The sequence below is a fragment of the Alexandromys fortis genome, unplaced genomic scaffold (genome assembly GCF_014885135.2).
Source record: "Alexandromys fortis isolate MF-2015 unplaced genomic scaffold, M_Fortis_MF-2015_v1.1 scaffold_303, whole genome shotgun sequence".
In the NCBI taxonomy this organism is placed as follows: Eukaryota; Metazoa; Chordata; class Mammalia; order Rodentia; family Cricetidae; genus Alexandromys; species Alexandromys fortis.
Window position 1 is genome coordinate 216,038 of NW_026068181.1, and position 27,374 is coordinate 243,411.

The following is a 27,374-nucleotide window of genomic DNA, read 5'->3' on the forward strand; positions in this document are numbered from 1 at the left end:
CAATACTGTAGTTCTGCAATAGAGTTTGAAGTCAGGGATGGTAATGCCTCCAGACGTTCCTTTATTGTATAAGATTGTTTTGGCTATCCTGGGTTTTTTGTTTTCCCATATAAAGTTGATTATTGTCTTCTCCAGATCTGTGAAGAATTTTGATGGCATTTTGATGGGGATTGCATTGAATCTATAGATTGCTTTTGGTAGAATTGCCATTTTTACTATGTTGATCCTCCCAATCCAAGAGCAAGGGAGATTCTTCCATTTTTTGGTGTCCTCTTCTATTTCTTTCTTCAAAGTCTTAAAGTTCTTGTCAATGACTTAATTCAGTGTTTGGAAAAACACTATGTTACATACTGACTGCAGCAGTTATATATTTTTTCCTGTCAGGTATGTTCAACTTTTGACATTATACACAATGTCATCAACTACAAAGTTCACAATTAAGAACTGCAAAATTAACTTACGAGGAAAATTTCAGAGTATTTTAAGTGGGTTTATGATTTCGTGTTGGTTCACATTCAGAGCTACTGTCAGCTTCATGCATCCCTCAGGCAGCAAGTTGGACACCCCTGCAGGATCCACCTAACTTCTCCATTTAACCTAAAATCTTTCTGCTGAGCCTCCTGTCTGAGATAAAATGATACTTCCTAAGTAAGATTTTCTCTGGCTTTTAAAAGTAAATCAAATTCCCTTTCTAGGATCCTTTCATAGTGTCCTGAACTTTTCCATCCTAGGATGTAACTGCAAGGAAGACTTCAGGATCCTTAATGACCATGTCTGAGCAGGATGAGAAGTACATGTGATCTCTATGTCTTATGACTAAAGGTTGCAGAGATTTCCTGAGTAAGTCCAGGACTCTCTGCTTCCTCCATCATATATGGGATTGGTAGAGAGAAATGCTAATTGTGAATAGGTCAGCAAGACAGAGAGAACTTAATAATTTCCAATGTGGGATAGTGAATTCTATCCATTGCAGTGACTGTAAAAGAATTTGTACCAGAGAATTTGAACATTGGTCTTGGGCCTGTGTGGATGGGCAAGCAGGTTGTGTGGGTGGGAGGATGTGCACTGGGGTGCATTGATTCATGATATAAGACTTCTCATGGTAGCATGAGAAGTCCTTCCTATATTCCTCGTCCAGGATGCTTTTGTATTCCTGTGCTGGCCAAGACAATACTCTGCTCATTTTAGGAAGATGATTTTTAATCTTCTGACAAGAAAGTATTTATTGAATGGTTAGGTTTTTAGTATTGCAGCTGTTGTGAGGTCATAGGTATGTCTAAGACAAAGAAATCCTAATGAGTAAGATTAGGAGGTTTTTTTTTTTAAGATTATCAGTCAAAAGATTCTGGGGGTGGTCATCACAGTATTTCAGGGACCATGAAGTCTTTTAGAAAACAGCCAACCTGGTCTGATTCATTCTCAGTCATCTGGTTCTTTGCACACAGTCCTTCTAGCAATCTGTTCCAGGCTGCATTCATGGTCAAGATCTCAGCCTTGCCTTGGTCCTCCGTTACTCACTATGGGCTTATTAGGAATTTTAAAGCTGTTGTGTTGTACTTATATATTTATCAATAACTTATGTCTATTAAAAACATTAGTTGGTTCCTTATTTTGGATTTGTGTATAGGTTTATTTCCCTAGTAGCTTTCTACAGCTAGGAGAGTCCACACTAGGACAAGATAGTCATTTACCTCTTAGCTGATCTAAGGTCCACTGCAGTTTGGATGGATGCTTTTCTTTCTTCTATAACTTCTTCAAGACAGAAACAGAAAATCCTTCACAATGAAACTATCTTAATGGGAATCATATGTAGGTTGTCAAAAACAAGTTCTTTGGTCACATGAATCAAAGTTTGTTTTCTTCTCTTTCCTTGATGCCCAATGAATTTTTTCAACATAATGCAGCCTCACTAGCTTATTTCTGACCTTTGAGGTGGCACTGCCACCCACCCAAGATTAGATGTCAACATGAAGAATTCCAATAGCTCTTTGGGGTTCTTACCTACAACGTTCATTTTGGTTGGCATCCCAGGGCTGGAGACAAAGCACATCTGGATATCCATCCCTTTCTGCCTGATGTACACCATCATCTTCCTTGGGAATGGTACCATTCTTCGTGTCATCAGAACAGATGCTTCCCTGCATCAGCCCATGTATCTCTTTCTTGCCATGCTGGCACTGGCTGAGGTTGGTGTCTCGGCCTCCACTTTACCAACGGTGCTAGGAGTCTTCCTTTTTGATACTTGTGAGATTACCTTTGAAGCATGCCTTCTCCAAATGTTTTTCATCCATTCTTTCTCCATTATGGAGTCAGCTGTGTTGTTAGCCATGTCTGTGGACCGCTTTGTGGCCATCTACAGTCCACTACGTTATACAACCATCTTGACACCACAGTGCATTTTTGGCACAGGAGCTATCATTGGACTGAAAAGTGTTATACTAATGGCCCCATTGCCTATACTGTTACAGAGACTTCCTTTCTGTGGCCATAATGCCCTCTCTCACTCCTATTGCCTCCACCCCAACCTTATACATTTACCTTGTGGAGACATTTCTATCAACAATATCTATGGACTTTTCATTGTTACCTCCACTTTTGGGCTCGATTCATTGCTCATTGTGGTGTCCTATGGGCTTATACTCCACACTGTACTGGGCATCGCCACAGGAGAAGGGAGGAAGAAAGCCCTGAACACATGTGGCTCCCACGTCTGTGCTGTGCTTGCTTATTATGTACCTATGATTGGCTTGTCTGTGGTACATCGCTTTGCACATCATGCGTCTCCTCTGCTACAAACCATGATGGCCAATGCTTATCTTTTCTTGCCCCCTGTCGTCAATCCCATTGTCTACAGCATTAAGACAAAGGAGATTCGTCGTGGCATCATCCGAATGCTCTCGGAGAAGAGGCTCAGATTTTAGTGGACAATGCTAAAAAGAGGGGTGTTTAGTTGCTTTCTACAGTCACACGTCATCCTGCTTTATGTTCTGTAACTGATGCAAGCTTATAGTACACTGCCTAGGATCTGTGGAGCTGTTCAGTGGTAAAGAGTGCATACTGCTCTCACAAAGAACCCATGTTCTGATTCCAGCACCCACGTTAGGCAGTTCACAATTGCCTTCACCTCAAAATCAAAGGTGATCATATTCTTCTGGCCTCCATATGCACCTGCACTTTAATGCATGCATGCCATGCATGTGCATGTGCACACATGTGCACACACACAAAATTAAAACAAAAAATCTTTCTTTAACAAAATAGTGTCCAGTAGAAGGAAATTAGAGTCTGGTAATAAACTAGAATGTAATGACAAGTAGATATTATTATTTGTGATAGATCAGTTCACAAAATCAATGATATTATGCCCTGTTGTATGGCATGCTTGTTTGTAAAGTTGGGTCAGTAATGCGAGAAAAGTTGTTTTTTTAAACATCACATTTTTCATCAGGAAATTGAAACTGCGATTTAAAAGTTACCTGAGACCTATTGAACCCCGTATACTTCTTTACTCGGAAAGAGAAAAAATAATCTGTATTGCATCCTCCTGAATCTCTGAATTCCACAGTAGGCAAACTGACACTTGAGTTCCAAAGAGTTCAAAGAGATTCCTCTACACAGGCACTGATATGGTATTTAGCCAGCTTCACCAAGGACACACATAGTTACCTAAAATTACAAACTTGTGCATCATACAAGATTTTGAAGTTCTACACAGATTCAGAAAACAAGCTTCTTCCTTAAATGCTTTTATCTGATTGAACATGACTCTTCAAATACTTTCAACAATTTAAGACTCTATAAGACAAGATTGTTGAGGAACAAATATGTAGTTGATACACTATTCTTTTAGTGATTCCTCACAAAGCCTCAGGTAGCATTAACATAGTGTTTATTCTTCAGATAAAAGTCTAATGCTTCTTCTTAGTGACTTGTTCAAGCATATAGAACCAAGAGCTACTATTACAATCTTGCTGGACCAAGACTTCATAATAAGAACTATTAACACTTAGCACATGTCAGGAGCAACACTTTGCTCTTACTGTAATTCAGCCAAATAGAATGCACTGAGCACAAGTTTAGACCATCAAGACTGAGTGATGACAAAAGGGATCAGGTCCTTCACTCATGAGTGCTCATCTCACTGAGAAAGTGTTTTCTCCAATATTTTCTGTCTCTACCACATTGTGTACTACCTGGAATGAAGTTTAAAATCCATTTCAGTCAGAATCTATAATACCTATTATAGAATAAATACAAAATAAAAGAAGCCTATGAATATTGTAGTAGTTTGAAAGAAACTGACCCCCAAAGGGAGTAGTGTGCTATTAGGAGACATGGCCTTGTTGGAGTAGGTGTGGCCTTGTTGGAAGAAGTGCATCACTGTGGGGATGAGCTTCAAGGTCTCTTTTGCTCAAGCTTCCCTCAGTGTGATACTCAGACCAATCCCTGTTGCCTATAACAAGTAGGCTTCTCAGCTACTTCTCCAGAACCACACCTATCTGCATGCTGCCATGCTCCCCACCATTATAATAGACTAAACCTCTGAAACTGTAAGCTGTCAGAAGAATTAAATGCTTTCCTTCATGGGGGTTGCCATGGTCATGGTGTCTCTTCACAGCAATAGAAAGCCCAAGACAAATATGGATTTGAAACATTTAAAATCTTACTTTCATGTTACATTTTAAGGCCTGTAGAAGTTATGTGACCTTACCTCTGAGTCGCCATTTGCCATGTTTGTATACACTCTGAATTGAGAATTTATAGCTGCCTAAGAAAACACCCACTGTGTGGCAGTGGAACTCTTAGAAACAGTGATTTAGAGTTGCAGGGAAAAATCAAGCAAGCAAACCCACAGAAAGACCTTCCCATAGACAGCCAGAGGAAGAAGAGAGAGGTTATTTTCTGGACAAAGAAAATAAGAAAGGATATCTTTAGGAAATCCAGAAAAAAACGAGTTCCACATTTAGTATGACACGAAGGAGATGGTAGGATCAAGTTGTCAAGCAATGTAGTAAAAAATGAAAATCTTAGCAGCTCACTTCCATTTCTGGAGTTTTCATGGTCACTTTTCTGCTCCCTTTCTTTGGATACCTCAATATCTAAGGCTACTGAAACTCTGAGTCTCCTAACATATTTATGTTTTGTCTACATTTCAGTAATCCTGTTCTATCTCTTCAAGCATCAAAAAGTACTTCAAATAATTATATTTCCTTTTTTATATATCTATGCTATATAAATCATATAGAGAGATAAATAATTTGTGCACATATTGGATCTATCAAAAACAAAAGAATGTTTTATAATGATCTAACCACAACCAGTTGCCACTTTATGGGGAGAAATGAATGTAGTCTAAATAACGTTTCACAATGTCTGAGAACATAGCTCAGTTGGTAGAGTACTAGCTAGTGTTTACGAAGTCCTGGGTTCGTAATCTCCCTTACCTTATAAAATGGAGTGTGGTGGTACAAACTTATAATTCTAGCACTTAGGAAACAGAAGCAAGAGATGCAGAAGCTCAAGGTCATCCTCAACTATGGAGCAAATTTGAGCGCAGTCTGTACTACATAGAAGCATCTAAAAATAATTAACAAATAAAGTTGCACAAAACTCCTACGTCAGATGTCTCTAGGTGACACTCCTTATAGCCTCCTCTTCACTCTGGGGAGAGCCAGCATTCTTGGGCAGATATTGAGTACATCATATCCAACAGCTCTGTTCTGCAGACACTGTAAAAGGGCACTCCTTTGCCTCTAATGCCGTTTTCCACTGAGAACCATGTGCTGTCCTTGATTCAAGGTTTAATATATGTATGTGTATGTCTTTTAGATCACTCATAGCCTGTATGTGAAAAACTTTGGCATTCATTTTTATATCCACATATTTCATTCATTGAAATCTGGTCTAGAGTACTTATCATAATTTATTTATAGGTTTCCAGGGTATCTGTTTCTATGTAGCCTTAGAAATAGCATTGTAGTCATAAATTCTCATATGTATGTGTCAGTTTTTATGTGTCTAAATGCGTTTGTGATTTCTGGAGATGGAATGGCTCCGTAAATATTTCTGGAAACTTACAGTTTTTGAAGGTGCCACACCCACTTATCTGCCAACCAGAAGCTGTCAATAGTCCTGGGTTTTGCTAATATGACAAAGCTGACTCAATTTATTACACGATCTCTTGTTCTGAATGTGTATAGACTATGTGATCATTATCTTTACTTTATATAAGCAATCCCTTCATGCTTGAGGAGAAATGCTGCCTTCCTGGGGATAAAGTAATGCGTGCCCATGTCACAGCTCTTTCCTGCAGCCCATTGTAAGGGGACAGCCTGTTTGTCTAGAGATTTTCCTGTGAATCTCCCAGGAGATCTGGACACTTCTCACAATCTTCGGCTCGGAGTTTGATTAAAGCATGACTTCTCCAACTGTGGGCAGTCCTCAAGCCCAGAATAAGAAGACTAACAATCACTGAGACGAACCTCCATTAGAATATGGGCTAGACCACTCTCCTCAGAGGATCAGGACATTCCCAAGTGCCGGCCTCCTCAATTGCTGATGAGCATAGAATGCTCACAAAATGTCACTGATGACAATACTGTTTGTTGTTACTATTTAGTTTTCCTTTTTCAAACTAGATGTCTGCATTCACAGACGACAAACAATATTATTTTTTATCTTCACATCTTTATCTCAAACCATTTTATCTCTGCCCTAAATTTGCTGTTACAAGCAGTCAGAATAGATATTCACATAAATAATTTTAGCACTTCAAATTTAGACTTAGATGATGAATAAGAGCTTTTTCAATAAATTGAACATAAATCTGAAGCTCGAGATGGTAGAATTTTGTGGGGAAGGGAACAGTAGGAGATGAGGGAGGGGGAACTTATGGTTGTTATGTAAAATAAATAAAAATTAAAAAGACAGTAGAATTTCTCCTTAAGAAATGAATATAATCCTTGCCTGGTAGGCATAAAGACTTAAAATTTAACTTCTGCCATTGACCCTGTGGTAGCCTGTTCTTATATAATAACTCCTCGTCACTAATTTTCCAGGGTGTGCTTTCCATCCAGAGCCAAATCATGTGCTCTTGGGTCTGGGTGCTCAGGTTTCCAGCTTCACAATATAGATTCCTCTCCTGGGCAAAAAAAAAAAGGCTTCCTGGTTCTCTCCCTTGAGGCCTGATGTCTCAGAGCAATCTGCATATTCTTGTAAAGTCCTTAAGAGATGCTCCCACCGGTCTTCCCCATTCCAGTCTAAGATCTTCAGTCACATAAAAACCGCTTGCAGCCACGGGCCAGAGAACAGAAACCGAAGAGCACTGAACAAACACAACACAGTGAGTATTCAGTGAGGCTGGACTACCCCTGAAATGGAGAGGAAAAAGAGGAGAAATCTGGTGATTGAGACAGAAGTTACCCCATAGAGACAAGGGGGAAGTAAGCAGCCCTGTCTCGGAAACCAGCCAGGGAAAGTGGGGCTGGAGGGAAGTGTGGTGGGTAGGAAATGGGAAGCAGATTATGCGGAGATTTATCACACCCACTGATGTTAGGAGTGGCAGAGCTGCCCTTTATCAAAGAACTATGTGTTCTGCTCTGTATCATCAGAATCTTGCCCTAGAAAATGGCTTTCATTGGATGACATCCCTGTTGCTTCTATTTTTGCCATTCTTATCAAGTGTCTCTGAAAGAGATGGGTTCTGGGGAAACAAGAAAATAAATGAAAGGAATGGACAGAAACTAGCAAGCACCATCAGGAGATTGGGCATTACAGTGCCCCTTAAGTGATGGTTTGTAAGTTAAGGGCAATCCGATGGTAAAGAAGTAGTTTCGAGAACGTTTCCCAGTTACTCAACCCAGACCTCAGCACACAAGGATGAGTTCTCGAAGCAGGACTGCAAAGAGCATGAAGAGCTAAATAAACCATCCCACAAGAATGCAGGCATCATGGGCTTCCATGGCAGGGGTGGCTAAGGGATCGACCCATCTGCAGAATTACTCAATAGGCTGTAAACTAGTGTGTGCTGCAGAGGGAGGGCAACGCCACATTTTACCAGTACTAAGCCCAGTTCCACTCTTTTCCTCCTCCTCCTCTCACTCCCTGCTTTGCTTCCATCTTTTTCTGTATTTTTCTTAACACACATTCCCTGGATTTAGGTCTACCCTGAGGTGTTGCACCTGCATAGATACTCATGTTCAAATACACGTACTCACTCATATCTGTATCACACACACTCACGTATTTCTAAACACACAAACACATTCTCACCTTCAGAAAGCATGTTGTCCACTAACTCCACACTTTTTTTCAGGGATCCCCCTGCCCACAGTCCCTCTGCTAAAAGAAAAACTAATGGTGTCTCTCCTTGGCTTAAGGCCTTGTGAGAGCTCCATTCTCTCTCCAGTGCACTGGCTTTTTACCCCTTTCTGCTTCAGTTTAGTTTCCATCAGACCTATAATCAGGATTCATAGCTTATGATGCTTTGCCTTTATTAACCCTTTCTCAGCCCTTTTAAATTTCTACTCAAACTACAAAGAACCAGGTAGACTATTTTCATCAAGATTTCCTAGCTTTTTATACCACATTTTCTATCCTGTTCAGAACCAATGTGTGTGTGTGTGTGTGTGTGTGTGTCTGTGTCTGTGTATAAGCATGACATGAAAGTTGAGGGGGAATATGAAGTGAAGGAAGGGGTAAAACAGGCAAGCAAGAAAAAGTAATAGTGGTGGGGAGAAGGTCAGCCATGTGCTCTCCAATGTAGAACATATGGAGTAGAAAGGGACCAAGAAAGGGTTGGTATGAGGATGTGAACATGAGCAATGTATGGTGTGCACAAATATGTGGATGTGTCATAAGAAAACCCATTATTTTATACCAAATTTAAAGAGAAGAAACAACTCAAATTCAGAGCAGACATTACCTCTGAGTAGACATTACCGAAGCTCTTCAAAGTTTCTTATTCATTCCGCCTTCAGACATCTCCATCTTAGCTTCATTTCCCATTACTCTAACACTGAAATGCCCTTGTAAATGTTTCTTTTACAAAAAAAAGTCTCTGAAAAGTTTTATGCATACAATTCTCATTGCTTCTTTTTCCATTTTTGTCTAATTACTAAATTTTACATTTCCTAATAAATTAATCTTAACATATTTACTTTCCTTTCTTCCTGCTCTCCCTCCTTTCTTCTTTACCGAAGCTCTGGTCTACATTATCATATTAACTTCCAGATTCTCAGCTACTTGTAAAATGATAATAAGTTTCCATGACTTCTCCCTGTCTTATTGTTCCTACATATTATGCATCTACTTGACACTTCTCATGGACTATCCCTATGAATATTAAACTCTTCATGCACTAAACAAACCCTGTGGTGTTGCCCCAGGAGTTCTGTCCTACACCTGTGATCCCTAAGAAAATAATTGTTATTATAGTCCACACAGTAACTGAAGCAAGATACCTGGAAATCACCTCAATACTTCCCAATTTAAATACTAGTTCATCTGCATAAATAATACAAAGTACTCTTTCTGTGATGTCTGTCTGAGAGAACAGAAACAAAACTTTGTTTCATTTGCTTGTTTGTTATTCAAAATTCTAGTAAGATTAGTTTCAGTTAATATATATATACATGTGTATATACACACAGATAACAGTGATCAGAGTACATGTTACCAGAGGAAATAAATAGCTAAATTTTACTACATGGCACAAGTAATGTAAGTTGAAGAAATGAGTTTATCTTAAATAGAAATTTATGGGCAAATCCTTCTGGCTGTTGAATGGCTCTCTGAAACATATACTTCTTGATTTTACTGGTTGGATGAACAGCGACTCCCTTACAGTATCATATTGACACTGTTCTTAATGTGGAATGCAGATTCTGCATCTTGAATCTACCAGGCATGTCAGAAGTGACTAACATCACTCACAAAGCCTATTTATTTCATCCTCACGGGCATCCCTGGATTTGAGGCTCTCCATCTCTGGATCTCCATCCCCTTCTTTTGCCTCTACACAATCTCCATTATGGGCAACACCACCATCCTCACTGTGATTTGCACAGAACCATCTCTTCGCCAGCCCATGTACCTCTTCCTCTCCATGCTGGCCCTCACTGACCTGGGTCTCACTCTCACCACACTGCCCACCGTCATGCAACTTCTCTGGTTTAACATTCGGGAAATCAGCTTTGAGGCCTGTTTTGCCCAGTTCTTCTTCCTCCATGGGTTCTCCTTTATGGAATCATCCGTTCTATTGGCCATGTCCTTTGACCGTTATGTGGCCATCTGCCGCCCACTCCATTATGCCTCCATCCTCACCAATGAGGTCATTGGTAGAATTGGGTTAACTATCATTTGCCGCTGTGTTTTAGCTGTGCTTCCTTCCCTTTTCCTGCTCAAGCGCTTGCCCTTCTGCCATTCCCACCTTCTTTCTCACTCCTACTGCCTCCACCAGGATATGATTCACTTGGTTTGTGCAGACATCAGAGTCAACAGCTGGTATGGATTTGCTCTGGTCCTTCTCATTATTGTATTAGACCCCCTGCTCATCGTATTCTCCTATGCACTCATCCTGAAAAGCATTCTGAACACAGCCACTTGGACTGAGCGACTGCGGGCTCTCAACAACTGTCTGTCCCATGTGTTGGCTGTTCTGGTTCTCTGTGTGCCCATGGTTGGTGTGTCTATGACTCACCACTTTGCCAAGCATGCCTCTCCACTGATCCATGTTCTCATGGCCAATATCTACTTGTTGGCACCTCCTGTGATGAACCCCATCATTTACAGTGCAAAGACCAAACAGATCCGCCAGGGAATCACTCGTCTCCTCTTACAGAGAAAGGTGCACTGAAGACTGAAGTTTAAATTGAAAGGAGTAATCTTATGCATGTAACATAGAATTAAGCATAAATTTTGTACCATAAATTATATGCAGCAAAGATGAGAAGAACAGATATTTTATAAAATACCTTCAGTTAATACAAGAGACATCATTATTTTACTGAAATTAAAATGAGTATTTTTTTTTAGCTTCGGTTTGCTTTTCTCTAACCACATGCCTTTGAGATGAAATCCAATTTCAAAATTCTTTCTTCTGCAGTGTTTATATGATTTTGTTTTACAAATTCAAAATTCTTATAATGTATGAACATACTCACTGAAGCAAGCCTTTGTATACCTCTTTCATTACCAAATACTAGAATTTAATTAAACATGAGTTCTTAAGTGATTTCAACCCGTAATAATGGAAGAAACTCCATAGACAAGGAGACCAATTAAAGAAAGAATAAATGAGAGATGTTGGTGCTGCATGAAAAACAAATGAACCAAATGAACGTCATATATCAAAAGTTGAAGTGGAATAAGTTTAAGAAACTGAGAGTTTGGGGGAATAGGGATGTGAAAAAACAGCTTAATTTCATGCAGAGTTCACTTAAATTTTGTGATTTGGTCCCAGAAGAATTCACTAAGCAATGGCTCTAGAACAGTAAGAGGACAACTCTGATATCGGCTTCTTAAGTCTGTTGTCAAGCAGCTCTAATATCATCTTCTTATGTCTGTTATCAAGCTTTTCAGCATTAACATCTATAGGAAAAACAAAAACTAAATATAGTAATAATATGGTTTCAAGCCAACATAGGTATCATTTATTAACAAATATTTATTTACAATCAAAAAACTATTCTTATCGTTAAGATATCAGTTCCTACCTAGATTATTCAATTAATGCAAAATTTTTAATATTTTTATTATTTACATAAACAATATGCAAAATGCATTTTTTTAGTTTTTTAAACCACTTTTATATTTTCAGATTATAATTACGTTATGCCTCTCTTCCATTTTCTCCCTCCCAACCCTCCTGTATACCTGACTTGCTGCTCTCTTTAAAATTCCAGGACTCTTTAATAGTATAGAATAGCTATTTCAGAAATACATATTTAAATATGCATTACGTTTTGTCATATATTATTAGAATAGAATAAACACTAAATAATTTTGAAACACAAATATATATTTCACAGTCAAGACCTTGTTGGTGACACAAATGAAAAATGAGTTAGTGTCAACGAATGTGTTTATGTAAATATCTGTTAAAGAATATATTCTCAGATAACTGTTAATTATTAGAACTTATATTTAGATTCATAAAATATTTAAGTATATGATGAAGTATTATAAACCAAAATATCTCTGAAAATGAATTCTCACCAACTACATATATTTATTATAAAATATTAGCTATCAACCTGAATATATTTTATCTGGACATATTTTTATTGTCTTAGAGAATATAGAAACAAAATTTTATAATTGCTGTTCCAAACCAAACAAGTACTTCAAAAAATTACTGAGTATAGGTAATCAGTGAACTAAATAAATAAGGAGGAATAGCCTACAAAATGGAAAGTGTTGTCTTTGTAATTGGGGGCCTTAAGGTGAGAGGGACTGAAGGTCTGGTACCAAACCTGTGAACCAAGTCTACAAAGGGAATTGAGTTGCAGAGGTGAGACTGTGGTCATTCCTATTGGATGAAACTTTCTGCTAAACCACAGGCAGAAGGAGAACAAAACAGTGAGACCTGTGTTGATAGAACTGAGTGAAAGGAGGCGTCAGGGAAGAGAGCAGAATGTACCACCCAGCGTGTTGAAGCTGATGAAGGGCGAGGGAATGGAAGGATGGAGGGGGAAGACAGGATGCTGAAGCAGGAAGGCAGCTGAGTCTATTCATATTTTACTTTATGCCTGGGTTGAAATCATTCCGTCAATGTGCATCCCAGAGTCACTAAATACATTGCATGGTATGTTCGAGAAAGAATTAGTTCCTTGTATAGCAAGGTGATTTCATAGGTAAGTGATAATACAACTTATTGTTTAAGGATAGACAATTTTCGGAGTTTTCAGAGTGAAAAGGGGTTCTACCATAATGAAGAAAATACTCAAACAATGAGTATCTGGGGCAAACAGGAAAGTATACTCATTCAAAGGCACATTTCCAAAATCACCTTTCTTAACTAAGGGGGACACTTCATCCCTAGGAATCCCATAAAGATGAAAATTTTGACTTACTTTAATTCAGATATCATTAAATATCAAAACTATTATTAACTTTCTATTTGATAAGAGTTAGGATGGAATAAAGGATAAATTTATTATCCCTGCCATCAACTATTTATGTGACTAGAAAAGAAAAGTATGGGTGTGTGTATTCAGAGATATGTGTACAACAATAAAATGTAAGACAGGATGCATTTGAGTATGTCACTGTGATTCAAAATCAAATGTGTAGTTATGCTTTGAATTCCTCCTCCTCTTCCTTGTCAAAACACCTACCTGAAAACTTTACCTGTGGGAGGCTTACAATCATAGTTTATGAAGACAATAATAATCCCTACCCCTGAGTCTGTGCTTCAGATCATTCCTACTTGCAGGAGAACAAGGAGGCAATTCCCCGTTGAACTGGAAGGGTCTTAACACTGTATATGATGGGATTGAGCACTGGAGGCACAAAAAGGTAGACGCTTGACATGAGTGTGTGGACCACTGGTGATGCATGCTTGGCAACACGATGCATCACAGACACACCAATCATAGGCACATAATATATGAGCACTGCACAGATATGTGACACACATGTGTTGAGTGCCTTCCTCCGACCCTCCCCAGAAGCAATACCCATCACTGTGTAAAGAATGAGCCCATAAGAAACCACAATGAGCAGTGAGTCCAGCCCGAAAGTGGCCAGGACAATGGCCAAGCCCAGGATGCTGTTCAGCCTAGTATCTGCACAAGGCAGCTGGATCAGGTCTGAGTGGAGGCAATAGGAATGGGACAGGATATTTATGTGACAATATGGTAGCTGTTTTAAAAGAATTGGAAGTGGGGCCATGAGTGCAACGCTCTTTAGCATAATACCCAAACCCATGGATATGATCTGAGGGAGAGTTAGGATGGCTGTATAGCGCAGAGGGTTGTAGATGGCTACAAAGCGGTCGTAACTCATGGCCAATAGGACTCCTGACTCCATGCCAGAGAAAGTGTGAATGAAGAACATTTGGGCCAAACAGCCATCAAAGTCAATTCTGTAGGCACCAAACCAAAGGATGCCCATAACGGTGGGCAGTGTGGACACAGACACTCCCACCTCAGAGATGGCCAGCATGGAGAGGAACAGGTACATTGGCTCATGGAGAGCTGAGTCTGCCTGAACCGCTGCCATGATTAGGCTGTTACCTACAATGGCAACCATGTACATGATGAAAAAGGGAATGGACAGCCAGCCATGTTGGGCCTCCAGCCCTGGAATGCCAGTCAGAAAGACTGATAGCAGGTCAAGACTTCCATTGTTCTCGGCTTCCATGACACCAACAATAAAGACAAGTCTTCACCTGCATTTGAAGCAAACTGAAGTTAGCCCACAGCAGTTAGTCATGCCAGTTAGCCTCCACCTGAAGGGAGTGAGAAATGTGGTGGGTGAAGCAACACAGCAGACATTCATACCTTTCTTCCTGCTCCCAAGTCCCCAAGGCCCAGCTGTTGCATCTCAAAGACATATTTTAGATTTCTAGATCTTATGAGAGATTGTTTTTTTTTTTGTTTGTTCTCTTATAAAATGAAGGCATACTAGTCTCATATTTAAATGAGTAGAAGGTAGAGAATTTTGACATTCATTGCTCTTGTTTCTGATCCTTTAAGGTGGTGAAAGTGAATCTTTGTTTGAGCTAGGTTAGTGTCATCATGGAGTTGATATAAATATGAGATGACAAGAACCCTGAAGTAAGAAATCATAACCATGTGGTCTCACTCTGTCCCAAGCAGGGAGCAGTGTATTGGATAAATCAAGGCTGTGGCTTTAGAAAGCCAGAAACACAAGTTCTAGATAAAAATGAGAACTTACAAGTTACCAATGCGTGGAAAACAGAGCTCAGCAAACCTACCAATGATGAAGTGCTACAAAAATGAGATTTGACCCAGAATCTGTGGACAGAAACAAAATGCAAAAATGGTTCTGTTGGCCATAAAGGGACTAATCGTAGTATAAAAATACTAAAGTTTAGAATTATGTGATGTGGCTTAATATAATGTAACATAATGAATGGTAGTTACCATAACAAGACAAATTTTTAAAAGAAATGTAAGCAGTAGATGGAATGACACCAAAGTGACTGATGCTCCAGTCATGTGTTTGATCATTCACAACAGACTAGATATGTGAATCACAGGGTCTATGTGATTCCTTCACTATTACTCATTGTTGAATGGAGAGGATGGGGAGAACAAGCAGGCCGACAAACCTGCAGCAGCCCAGGTCCAAAATCAGGATCATGACTTTGCCTGCCCCAACATCCACCATCTGCTGGAGCATGTGAAGGGACCTGACCCGCAGATCCAAAGCTGCAGGATCTCCACAACATAGGGCAACAATGGGATATTCATGAAGGACCTCAGCGAGGACCCAGCATCAGTGGTGTAGTAGAAACCAGAGGCCTCACACCAGACCAATGACTCTTTGCAATGAACACTTGTAAGAAAAGATTTGTGGACAAAGGGGTTACTGCATGACTCACGGCATCACACTGAAACTTCCATGATGAGATTTTTTCTTTTTGTCTTTTCTTTTCTCTTAAATTTTTTTGGGGGAAGGGAGGGTTACAGGGGCAGAGGGCAGATGGAAAAAAAAAAAACAGGGAAACGAACGTGAAAGAGTCATTGAATAAGTTTAAAAAAAAAGCCTTTCTTAAAAAAGAAAGAAAATGAAATAGATGGTCTTCTGTTAGATTTTTGTCTTTATTACATGTTACTTTGTATCTGCCTAACCTTCAGTATATGATAGTTTTGCTTATATTATTTATCCATAATCTCCTCCATGACATCTTGCCACCAAATTGTCATCCAAGCTTTACTTAATTACTCTCAATAACTGAACACTTTCTGCTCCCCCAAAACACTGACTGCATCATACTTGGTTGTCTTACAGGCGACTTTCTTCCTCTTGGTTTGAATGTTTGTGAAAACATTAATCTTAATTTGGGAGCATGTATTTTTCCTGTATATTTGTTATTTAATACCTATACCTCCTCATAAAAAGAAACCCCATCAGAAAAAGGGAGAACAATTATTTTTCCAGTAATTCCTACTGCTTGCCCAAGTTTAAGTATATAGCAGACTTGTATAAAATACTCATCACATAAGCAACTGAATATGTAAGCCATAACTGAAAGCTTTGGAGACGGTAATTTATGATCCCTTCTCCAGCTGCACATCGCTCATACTACATTCCATTGTCTACTTCTCAAAGTTCTCGCTTTTAGTTCCACAAAGGATTTCTGGGCAAGCTTCCTTCTGGAAACATGAATCCACAGTTTACACAGTGACAGCATTTCATAATACATAAATATAAATTTATCTCAAGCCTAACATTATAATATTTTATAGACTTGATATTTTGTTAACAGTGACATTCCAGCTTGGGCAGAATGCAACCGTATATTTAATATATGTTGTCAATTACTGTTTATAATCTATAATATTTCTGTTCAACAGCATACCTAAAATTCTTCTTGAGAAAAAATATTCTCTTGTATTTATTTTAAGCCTAAATTCTTGGGTGTAGCTTTGTCCATGAAATGAATCTCCCTCAAAGTTGTCTCCTTATACTTTACTGATTCCTGTATCATTCTTAGGACAGTCTACTGGTTTGAAAATATGGCTTTCTACAATTGATTTTTTATTTTTTTCTAAAAATACTATAATTATGTTGATTTTCACAAACAGAAATATTCCAAAAACTTTTGTCCACTCTCTTGTGCTGAGTTGTATTTTTCACATTATTTGTATCAGACTTAGATTTACCAAACTTACCACAGTCTTGTTTGAAGCTGAGAGGCAATGCTGTGGTGGCTACAGAGGTAATACTCAGGTAGTGGGTAATGCCCAGAAAATAGTCTGCCTGAATCTTTTTATTGTTTGTATTACATCATGCTATGGTATCTGGCTGACTGGTGAAATTTATGAATATATCTTCAATGAGAGTGTTTGGAAAACTTGAAAAATTCAATGAAAAAATCTACTTCATAACAGGGAAGTACACACCTTTAATCCAAGCACTTGGAAATCAGAGGTAGGCAGACCTCTGAGCTCAAGGCTCTCCTGGTCTATATAGAAAGTTCCAGGGACAGCTATATAGAAAGACCATGTCTCAAAAATAAATAAACAAACAAAACCCAAACAAATACACTCAATAACCCACCCACTTATAATTATTTCTAGTAAAGTGATTGGTATACACTGTGTCCTGTCCTCCCTGTTAGACTATAGACTCTTTTAGGGTTGTATTTCTGCCTGATCAAATACCCTCCACAGTACTTCCTGTGACCAACTCTGAAATGTGCTTTTGGAAAACTAAAATCATAACTAGATAAATAGAATAGGGATGTAGATGTGTTGCTCAGCCGAAACTGAGAGTCCTGTGTTGCATGTTCTAATCAGTTATCAAACCAAATGTGACTTATGAAAACATGCCACATGGGGAGTTTGGAGAAAATCAGAATAGTGAGTCTTAACAAGAGGGGACAATAGAGATGAGTGAGACCAGGGCTAAAAGGAGGTGAGTGTGGAGGTCACAGGAAGTAATTTGAAGCTCATAAGAAGAATGTTTTCCCAGAGTCAAAAATACACCGTTTGTGTGCAGTAGAGATATGCAGACAGAAGAAGCCCACATGGGAGTGTGGAGAGGAGCTAGCAGCACCTGCTGAGCTGAGATTGCAGGTCCTTGCAGCTCTCTGCCTGACCTTAGGCCTGAGGTTGCAGGCAATCAAAGTCTCTTTCATTTGTGACATAATTTCTAAAGACTGTGCATTATTGTGAGACATGACATAGACTAGTTTCTAGCCCCTGTTATGGGGCCATTATCATTATTATTATTATTCATTATTATTATACCATCTGTATTACTAAGTGTATCTCTGGCAATCCCAACTGAAAGCACCTGGAAAACTATAGGGCATTTGAACCAGTATTACTCTTTCTACAGAAAACCTGTAACAGTGAAGTTTTTGATTTGTTGATTATCTTAAACCTCTCTGTAATGGACTAAACAAATTATAGCATCTATTCAGAAACACACAGGAATTAACACCAATTCAAAAATACAGGATCATGATAATAAAGACTGAAAAGCAAATATAGTGATGGATAAAAACACGCTTCTGTACACGCATCAAGAAAACACAGACTCAACATCACCTGAGAGGGCTTTATGAAGAAATTCTTAGATTTATAGGTGGCCAAAGTTCCCAGTGGTTTCAGAGTAGCCTCAGGCAGCCACTAGCTGAAAAGGGAGATGGACTTTATATGTCTAGGCAAGAGCTTTCTAAAGGCCTAGGACTTTGGGGTTCTATTTTGTTCCATTGTGATGATGAGATGTGTTGGGAAATGGAGAGGGTGAGATCTCACTGTGGGAATTAAAATCAAGAACTTTTGAAAGCCATTTCCCTTGGAGAGGTATTGCCATCTCTCCCCAGAGATAAAAGAATTTCAGCTCCTTGCATAAGATGGAGATAGAGAAAAGAACTTCTGAGCTCACTACCTGCAACTCTAATCACTCCACTATAACCAGGCCAGCGTTCAAACTGTGCCTGGAATCCAGAGCCATGATCTTTGAATACTGAACTATAAAGAGCCTTATTTTCCAGGCAAAACTTAAAGCTTATGAAGGGAGAGAGCATGGACAACCTCATGGATTGAGCAATAGAGATTATGTCCCTGGTTACCTTCATTCATTTGCCCCTACTGCTCCCTATCCAATTCCCCTCTCAACACTTCCATCTCCCACAGAACCCTCCACCAACTTCCGCAACTTCAGGTCTCTTCTATAATAAACATATGAGGGTGTGAAGGAGATTCAAACTTACATAGATCTTGGTTGAACCCTACCCATGTAGTCTGATTGCTTCCCGACTGTGAGAAATTAACTTTCTTCCAACTTGGAACTTGTTTTTCATAGAACAGCTAAGTGTCTATGAGACAGGTGTTCAACTGGAAAGAAGCGAAGGGCCTGTTTGATTAGAGTTGGATGTAGTGTGTGTAATATCCTCACCACAAGCTCTGAGGCTTTTCTCAATTTTCCATCCGCGGTAGTTTTTTTCTTCAGTGTCTCTTATTCTCATTAAATATTTCGTGTACCTCTTATTCATTTTGGTTTCTAGTGGAATGAGGCCTTGTAGAGGAAAGAACGGAAGGGAAACAGCTTTCACTTTCTGTCAAGCTGTGTATGCAAGTGGAAAGGGAAATGGAGCTTGGCAAAGAGATTCTTTCTCCTTCAGAGTCCTGCAGTACTGGAAGAACAAGTGGAAATAATATCTGCTCCCACCGTTGGTTATTAATTGAGCTGGAATAATGAGTTTGAATACTAGATATAGAATTCAGAAGAATTTAGGTAAAAAAAATCTTGTAGCATCAAAGAACTGATTTCAAAAGTCATGGGGTGCTGTGGCTCTACCATGGCTCTGGTGATCTTTACCTTTTGTCCTTTTATAAAGTCTGTTGCTATGTCTATCAAGTGGGTGGATAAAGAAAAAATAACATATAATTATTCATTCAGGTAGTGATAACACTATAATATTAGTTCAGTACATAAGATAACATCACTGCAAATCTTGACTTAAAATGTTTATTATAAATTTCAACAGTCACTGGTAGGGAGACATTTGCACATCCATGTTTATTGCAGCACTAGTCATAATAGTCAAGATGTAGAACCTGTCTACATGCCCATCAACAGATGAATGTATAAAGAATTTTAATCAGCTAGAAAGAGAGTGAAATTAGGTCATTTGCAGAAAAATGGGCTGTCCTGGAATTCAAGTTGTGAAGTGAAATAATCCAGATTTAGAAAGAAAAACATTATGTTTTTCTCATATACAGAATCTAGATTTAAATGTGAATTGAGATGAAATGTATAGATAATATGAAAGTTAAAGGCGACAGGGAGGGCTATATTTGTGTTTGCATGTTTGGGTGTGCATACACTTATGTGCATGTGTGTACATATGTGTGTGCATGGGCACATGTTTGTAATATAACAGGAAAGGAGGACTATTCAGAGGAATAAAAACCTGACAGAAGGGAGGAGGGAGATGAGGGGAGGTTTGTGAGTGTGAGCCCAAGTGTTTAATGGTTTGCCCATATGAAAATCTCAAAACCAGTTCACATGCTCACTGCAAAGTAGTAAAGATTCAGAAAGAAAGCTTTGTTGTTTTTTTCTCACATGTAGATCATGTACACACACACACAACATTAAGGTAGTAGAAGGACGAGTTAGGAAGTGGAGGGATCTAGCAGAGGGAGATGGAGAACAGGAGAGGGTAATGGGAGAATATGTTCAAAGCACTTGATACACTTTAATGAAAATACTGTTACAAAACATGTCAGTACAACAAATACGGGCTAAAAATATTTTAAATGGATATTGTGTTAAATTTTAGGCATTTGTGAAGAAATCAAGAGGTTCCTCCCAGGTAAAAGCTTAAGTGGAGAAATCCATACATCCAGACAGACATATAGGCATGCATACATACATGAGCAAAAGTGGACTGTCTTACAGTAGAGTGCGTGATTTCTCAGGAGATGTCCTAGTCGGCGTGCTTGTACACATTGAATTCTCACTGATACACTCTGATCCCTCGTCTCATCATAAAATCGAACTTGCTTTATCTTTTTAGTTCTAGCTACTTATTTGAAAGTCCCATCTGAATTTTTCCATGATAGGTGAAGGTAGACTTAGAAAATGGTGATCAGGATTATGAGGGAAAAGAGGCACATCAGGGGACAGTCAGCGTGAGATGGCTGGAGGATACTCGACAAACTCTCATCTGAGGCTAGGCTTATTTAACCTCTGTCATCTCATGGTGACCGAATGGCCGTAAGTCTGTGCTAGCTTCTCCGTGGACACCACACTCCTGAGATGAATAAGTTTCCCTCAATTTTATGAACTTTATGAATTATTTATTGAATAATCTTTTTAGATCTTGTTTCCCTGCTTCTCAAGAGAAAACTTCATTGAATAAAATTAATTATGCCTTTCCCCAAATATCCAAGGCTATTATTCTGAATTAAAGGTATCAGAATAAGTTGGGCAGTTTATTAATACACAGACTGCTGTGTCTGCTCTCCAGAATCTCTTTCGTGAACTCAGAGAGAAGTCCTTGGAGTTGTCGTGGCCCACAAAATTCCAGGTGTGGCTCATTATGCTGGTCTGGGAATTGTTTCCAGACACTTAGTACTATGTGTCCTATCGCTTTTATTCCACAGCAAATGCACAGCTCTTGGTACCTGGAAGGTCTTCAGAGACTTGTAAGCCTTCTAAGCTATAGTCATCAAGTTTTTGTTTAATGCAGTTCTCATTAGGTAAAGTGAATGTGGAGATCAAGGTTCTGTTCTCTAACAAGCTATGAAGTGTGGCTGTGCAGCTTATTGGACCACAGCTGGAGAGTTGAAGCTCTAAATTTTCTGGCTAAATATTTTATCTCTGGCAATGTAATTTTGGGCAAGAATTTAACCCTCCCTTCTTGCTGCCATCCTGAAGCAAACACTCTATCTAACCCCTGTCATCTTTCATAAACTACTTCCTAGCGACACAACATAGCCTGTCTCTGTTTCTACAAATAAATCAACACCAAACCTCCATAGCATTTTGCTGTATTTAAATTTATCAGCTCATTCTTTGTGATTTTAGAATTCTCTTTGTTCAAGACAATTTGCCCTGCAAGATTTTGTCATTCAAAAAAAAAAAAACCAACATTTTTTCAGGGTATCAGTTGTTGTTTGTACATCTTTTACCTGTGTATCTGTTTATTTAACAATACTTGCCATTATCTTAGCACTGTTATAACTAGCACACAATTCTCACAGTCAGTGTCCAATAACTAAGTACATCATTGTATTAAGTTAGATATTGTTTTATTGACTCCAAACGCACATCTATCAAGAACTTGAGTCCTCTATGTTGTTTTAGAAAAAGTCTTAAACTTGGCAGACAAGGCTTAGTCCTTCCTCTAAATGAACTCCCTCAGTGTCTGCAGCATTCCTCAGGTCTGGGATTTATGAAAGACCTTGAGGATTCCTTTTCGTATTTCCTTGGTCTTCACACTATAGATGATGGGATTGAGCATGGGGGGTACAAAAAGATAGACATTGGACATCATAACATGAACAACAGCTGGAGCACTTTTCCAGAAGCGGTGGATCATGGAGACAGCAATTATGGGCACATAAAAGGCTAGCACTGCACAGATGTGTGATATGCAGGTGTTGAGTGCCTTGAGTCTCTGCTCCTGGGATGCAATGGCCAATACAGCTCTCAAGATCAATGCGTAGGACAGAAGGATGAAAACTGAATCCACACCATATGTAAAAATGACCACAAAGAGTCCATAGATATTGTTAACACGGATGTCTCCACATGCCACTTTCATCAGATCTGGATGGAGACAATATGAGTGGTGCAACACATTGCCCTTGCAAAAAGGCAATCGTTTTACAAGAAAAGGGAAAGGGAAGAGGGTAGTGAAACTTTTGGTAAGGATACCCATGCCCAAAGCCAAGATGCGGCTATTAGTAAGCACAGTAGAGTAGCGTAGTGGGTCACAGATAGCCACAAACCGGTCAAAGCTCATGGCAAGAAGTATGCCTGATTCCATGAAAGAAAATGTGTGGATGAAGAACATCTGGACCAGACAGGCATCAAAACCAACTTGGCAGTAGTTGAAGCAGAAGGTAGCAAGCACTGTGGGCAGTGTAGATAGGGACACTCCCAGATCATTGAGGGAGAGCATAGAGAGGAAATAGTACATGGGCTGGTGCAAAGGAGGTTCTCGAATGACCAGAGCAAGGATACTGAGGTTTCCTGAAATGGAGACGAAGTAGAGGAAGCAGAAAATCAGGGCAATCCAAGCTTGGCCTGTTTGCATCCCAGGGATGCCTGTCAACTGGAGTGTGGCTGGTTGGAAGGGAGTGCCATTCAAGCCTAGCATGGCAGGCAGGTGGGAGAATGCAGATGAGGATTAGGCCCAAGAGAGGATGTGAGAGGAATTCTTCACTTCCTTTCTCTCAGATATCCTGTCTCCAACACAAAATGTCAGGCATTTAATATGTGTACCTACATTCTGCCTTCCCCATTAGACTGTTATTTCTTTAAGAAAGGTACATATTCCCACTTATTTGTGTACTGCCAGCAGAGCATACTTCCTAGGACAAACTGCAAAAGGCTGGTGATCAAATGAGTGCCTATAACATAGCAACGGGGCAGAGACATGAGCAAAACCCTCTAGCCATTCCCATTGTTATAGTATACTATCACTTCCACATGTACTCCAGAAATCATACACTGGGAATTAGAGAGAAAAAATAGAAATTAAGATAGACCAGAAATATGCCTTTAGAAACTCACCATCTAGAAGCATAAATAAGCTACATGTAGCCATAAAACCTTGCCTCCAATAACCTTTGCCTCAACTTCCCAATGTTATAGGTTCATCACACACACAAAAAAAATCTACCTCTGAAATCTTAAATTTCATTTTATTACATTTCAACATTAGATTTCTACTGCCTATCTCTCTTGCCATCTTGATGTTTGTGATTGCTTAGGAAACTTTATAATTGCTCCGTTTTCTTGTGGTCAATTTGTCTATTAACTTTTTCTCTTTTATGTCCTTCCTGATATCCTCTCTACTGAAACAGTTACCCTAATCTTTGCCTTTCTTCTCTTTGAAATCTATATAGAAAACTATAAATGCTTTAAAAAGTTCTATAATCAAACCAACTGTTTGGCTCCATCAAAGCAAAAAAAATAAAACATTTTATTGGAATTTTAAATATATATGTGTATTGATATAGTATTTTATATTTCATATATTCTATATTATTATTGATGCTTAAATTTTTAAAGATATTTAAACATTTATTTCTTCTTACCTCAGGTTTGGGAGCAGGAGTCTCGCTTTTCTGAAGGTAGGTGCTCTACTTAGATTTCCTTCCTGCTGCTCCTCCCAGACTCCTGTTCAGCTGCACAGGACTTTCAGTCTTGTTCCTTTTCTGGCTCTTTCTCTTCAGGCAATGGCTGTGTACAGAAGCACCTAGCATACAGACATGATACCCTTTCTCTCAAGCTTCCAGTCATGGTTGTTCCCCACACGTAGTTAAATTTCTTTCCTTTTTTCTTAATCTCTCCTGACACCAGGAAAGGTTATCTGCTTGAGTGTTTGCTTCCCCAAAATGTTTCTGAGTCTCTCTATGTCAGGGAATAGGTTTTGTTGAACTTAACCTGCTAGTACTGCTTGTTTCATTGAACTGTGGTTAACACCTTTGCCCTATCCAAGCATATTTCTTTAGGATGACCTCTTTGTTTCTAAATGTAACAAAACCATGTTCTTAGTACACTGAACTTTTCTTCAGAATGAATACTGCTGGTAACTCATCTTGTTAAAGCTGCTTCCATCTTACAGAAACTGCTCCATTTTTCTATTGAAAATAGATTCTTCTCTCATACAATGCATCCCAGTCATAGTTTCCCCCATTTCACTCTTCCCAGTTTTCTCCCAGATCCCCTTTTTTCCAGGTCTATTCTCCCTCAATTTCCCTAACAACTGCTTCTTAATTTTCTACCTACATTAGTTTCTTTGGGTATCCTTCCTGAGAACCTTTCTCTGCCTTTGTCTTTAAGCAGCCATGAGAATGTCAACAAATGAAATGGAATCATGAACACTGAGAACCTATATCATAAAAGACTACCTTTATAGTCTTTATCCAAAGATGCTCCCATGATGCCCAAAAGCCCAAAATTAAAGCTCTATTTTGGTTCATAAGTAAAGTGACTCTTTACATTGTTTGCAATTTCTAGAGTTTTCATTCTGTTCTTAGTACCCTTGGAATCACACTGAAATGTGGTGGTGACCAGAGTGTGGAGAAAGTAAACATATTAGTCACAATCCTAGAAGTGTGGGGGACATGCGAGGACGGCCACATCTTGGCTTCTGAAAATGAAAGCATCTCTTTTGTTCGTGTGACTACTTGTCATCTATTCTCTCCAAACTTCTCTTGCAATTTCAAACGAGGATGAAAATTGACGTCTCTAATAAGGTTTTTGTAGATTCACTCTATATAAATATGATCATTTTTATTACTTTTGTTTTACACTGTCTCTGGGTCAAGAAGAAATGGAAAATTTTGCAACTGCAAGGAATACTAAGAACTCTTTCAAAATATAGACTAAATTCAGCTCCCTTTCTTTTTCTCTGGTGAGCCAACTGAAGGAATCAAGGAAGGTGCCAGACCTCCCTGTCTGTAAGAAGCTCTGAAAACTTCACACAAAAAGCAATCCCCACTCTAAATGGTGTGGTTTTTTTCTTTGATTATCTGTTTGTGTGTTAGTCAATGTCCCTCAAATGCAACGCCTCTAGGAATGAAGGTCAGAGGATGTAGCACGCACATGTCCAGAGCCCTTGAGCACTTCAGAAAACTCATGCTTATACTTCCATGCATGTCCAAACATTTATAGTCACTGTGTCACATCCATATATGTGACATGAGTATGCAGAACCTACTACATCCTCTTTTGCCACGTCTGACACTGCTGTACCATAAAACTTAGGAAAAATCATGACTGCTTATTGGTGCTACATATACATTACAAATCTCTGTTCACGTCTATACTCTCCTTTACTTATAAACACATTCTCTCACACATACTCACTCAAGGAATAGCAAATCATCATCATTTGCAGACACACAGTAGAACCCTCACTGATTATATTCTCACTATATAGTCAACAAGCAACCAACAAAGATTAGAAAACATGTTGTTGAGTGGGAAGTTTGTTTCTGTGATTTGTTTTACCTGTTTGTTTTTGCTTTCTGTAGCTTCATACACAAGATTTGGATACAGGAAATCATAATTCAAAATACATGTTTTTAAAATAAGTGTGTAAAGACTCTCGAGACAAAATATAAATTGGATGTATCATCTTCTTAGCCTAACAACACAAGGTCTGATAATAGAGCTTTGATTTAGATAGTAGAAACCTGGCATTTTCCTGTGATTGCTGACTTTAAAAGGAGATATATTTGATCCATTGTGGAGAGAGGATACATAGATTAGGAAAAGGACTGCATTGGAGCTGTCTGGATGGGAATCACTGTGATCGGTGAGAGAGGAGCACTCACTGCAAAGAAGCTGTGCTTTCTTTGTAGCCAGATGTGCTGTGATGTGCTGTGCTGTAGGTCCAGCCGTCAGAGCGGCCTTGGTTCATCTCTTTAGGACATAAATTTATAAACCCCTCAAAATCCCAAAACTCTTTATGAATTAGAAGAGTAGGAAAGTGGTATAATTAGCAGGTGACATCAATGAATAAGGGAGCTGTTCTAAATGAGAATTGCTCCCAAGGGGATCTAATTCTTAGCATTTTTGATTTCATCATCTACACCCACTAGTGTGTCAATTTTCCTTGTTGGGTGTAAGAAGAGGGCCTGCTTGTTCATCGGGCTGCCCTGCTAGCTTAACCCTGAAATAGCCACACAGAAACTGTATTAATTAAATCACTGCTTTGCCCATTCATTTTAGCTTCTTATTGGCTAACTCTTATATTAAATTAACCCATTTCTATTAATCTGTGTATTGCCATTTGGCAGTGGCTTACCAGGAAAAATTCCCAGTGTGTGTCTCTGGTGATTCTCTGACTGTTTTCTTCCTCCCAGAATTCAGTTCTGTCTTCTCTGCCTACCTAAGTTCTGCCCTATGAGGCCAAGGCAGTTTCTTTATTAACCAATGAAAGCAACAAAAAGACAGAAGAACCTCCTACACCATCTGGACTGTCAGCACACTGCACACATATGATACAGGGAAACATACACAGCCATAGTCACCCTGAGATCCCACAGGTACATCCTCAGACACTTGAGTTATTAATAATATTTACATTTTATATGTTTGCAAGAAGCAAAGAACTACATAAAATAGTGAATTGCAATAAATCATATAAATGCTCACACATTTAGATGGAGGTATAATTTTTTCACAAGTCTGAAAAACTTCCAAAAAGCAAGATAAATATGTAAGTGATTATACAGATGGACACAGGAATAGATAGGAACCATGCATGACCACCTTTTCATGGAAAATAGGCAGTGCTATGAACAAAGAGCCGTCCGTCCTCTGTGGACAGGGCATGTTCTGAAGACAAGAGGAGGGCTCATTAATACGTAATAAGTAGGTCCCAGAGAAATCTTTTTGACTTTGAAAAAGAAGATCGTATGCACAACAAGACCTTTATTTCTCAGAAGCTGGCAGACTCATTTGTTACTTGGTCATGCTTG

The 27,374-nt window shown here is 39.0% G+C and overlaps 4 protein-coding genes across 4 annotated transcripts; 2 read left to right on the plus strand and 2 right to left on the minus strand.

Annotated features, from left to right (window-relative positions):
* The first annotated feature begins 1,967 nt into the window (after positions 1-1,967).
* Positions 1,968-2,921, plus strand: LOC126492620 (olfactory receptor 51J1-like). Its single transcript, XM_050129151.1, has one exon. It carries the CDS (start codon positions 1,968-1,970, stop codon positions 2,919-2,921), a length of 954 nt encoding a protein of 317 aa, XP_049985108.1.
* A 6,973-nt stretch (positions 2,922-9,894) lies between these two features.
* Or51q1 (olfactory receptor family 51 subfamily Q member 1) lies at positions 9,895-10,855 on the plus strand. Its single transcript, XM_050129217.1, is given in 2 exon segments — positions 9,895-9,933; positions 9,935-10,855. Coding segments are annotated over 2 exon segments (948 nt in total). The 5' UTR covers positions 9,895-9,906.
* A 2,570-nt stretch (positions 10,856-13,425) lies between these two features.
* On the minus strand, positions 13,426-14,364 carry LOC126492621 (olfactory receptor 51I2-like). The gene has a single exon (XM_050129152.1). The coding sequence runs from the start codon at positions 14,362-14,364 to the stop codon at positions 13,426-13,428; it is 939 nt and encodes a 312-aa protein (XP_049985109.1).
* A 7,726-nt stretch (positions 14,365-22,090) lies between these two features.
* Positions 22,091-23,035, minus strand: LOC126492661 (olfactory receptor 51I1). Its single transcript, XM_050129204.1, has one exon. It carries the CDS (start codon positions 23,033-23,035, stop codon positions 22,091-22,093), a length of 945 nt encoding a protein of 314 aa, XP_049985161.1.
* Between the last annotated feature and the right edge of the window lie 4,339 nt (positions 23,036-27,374).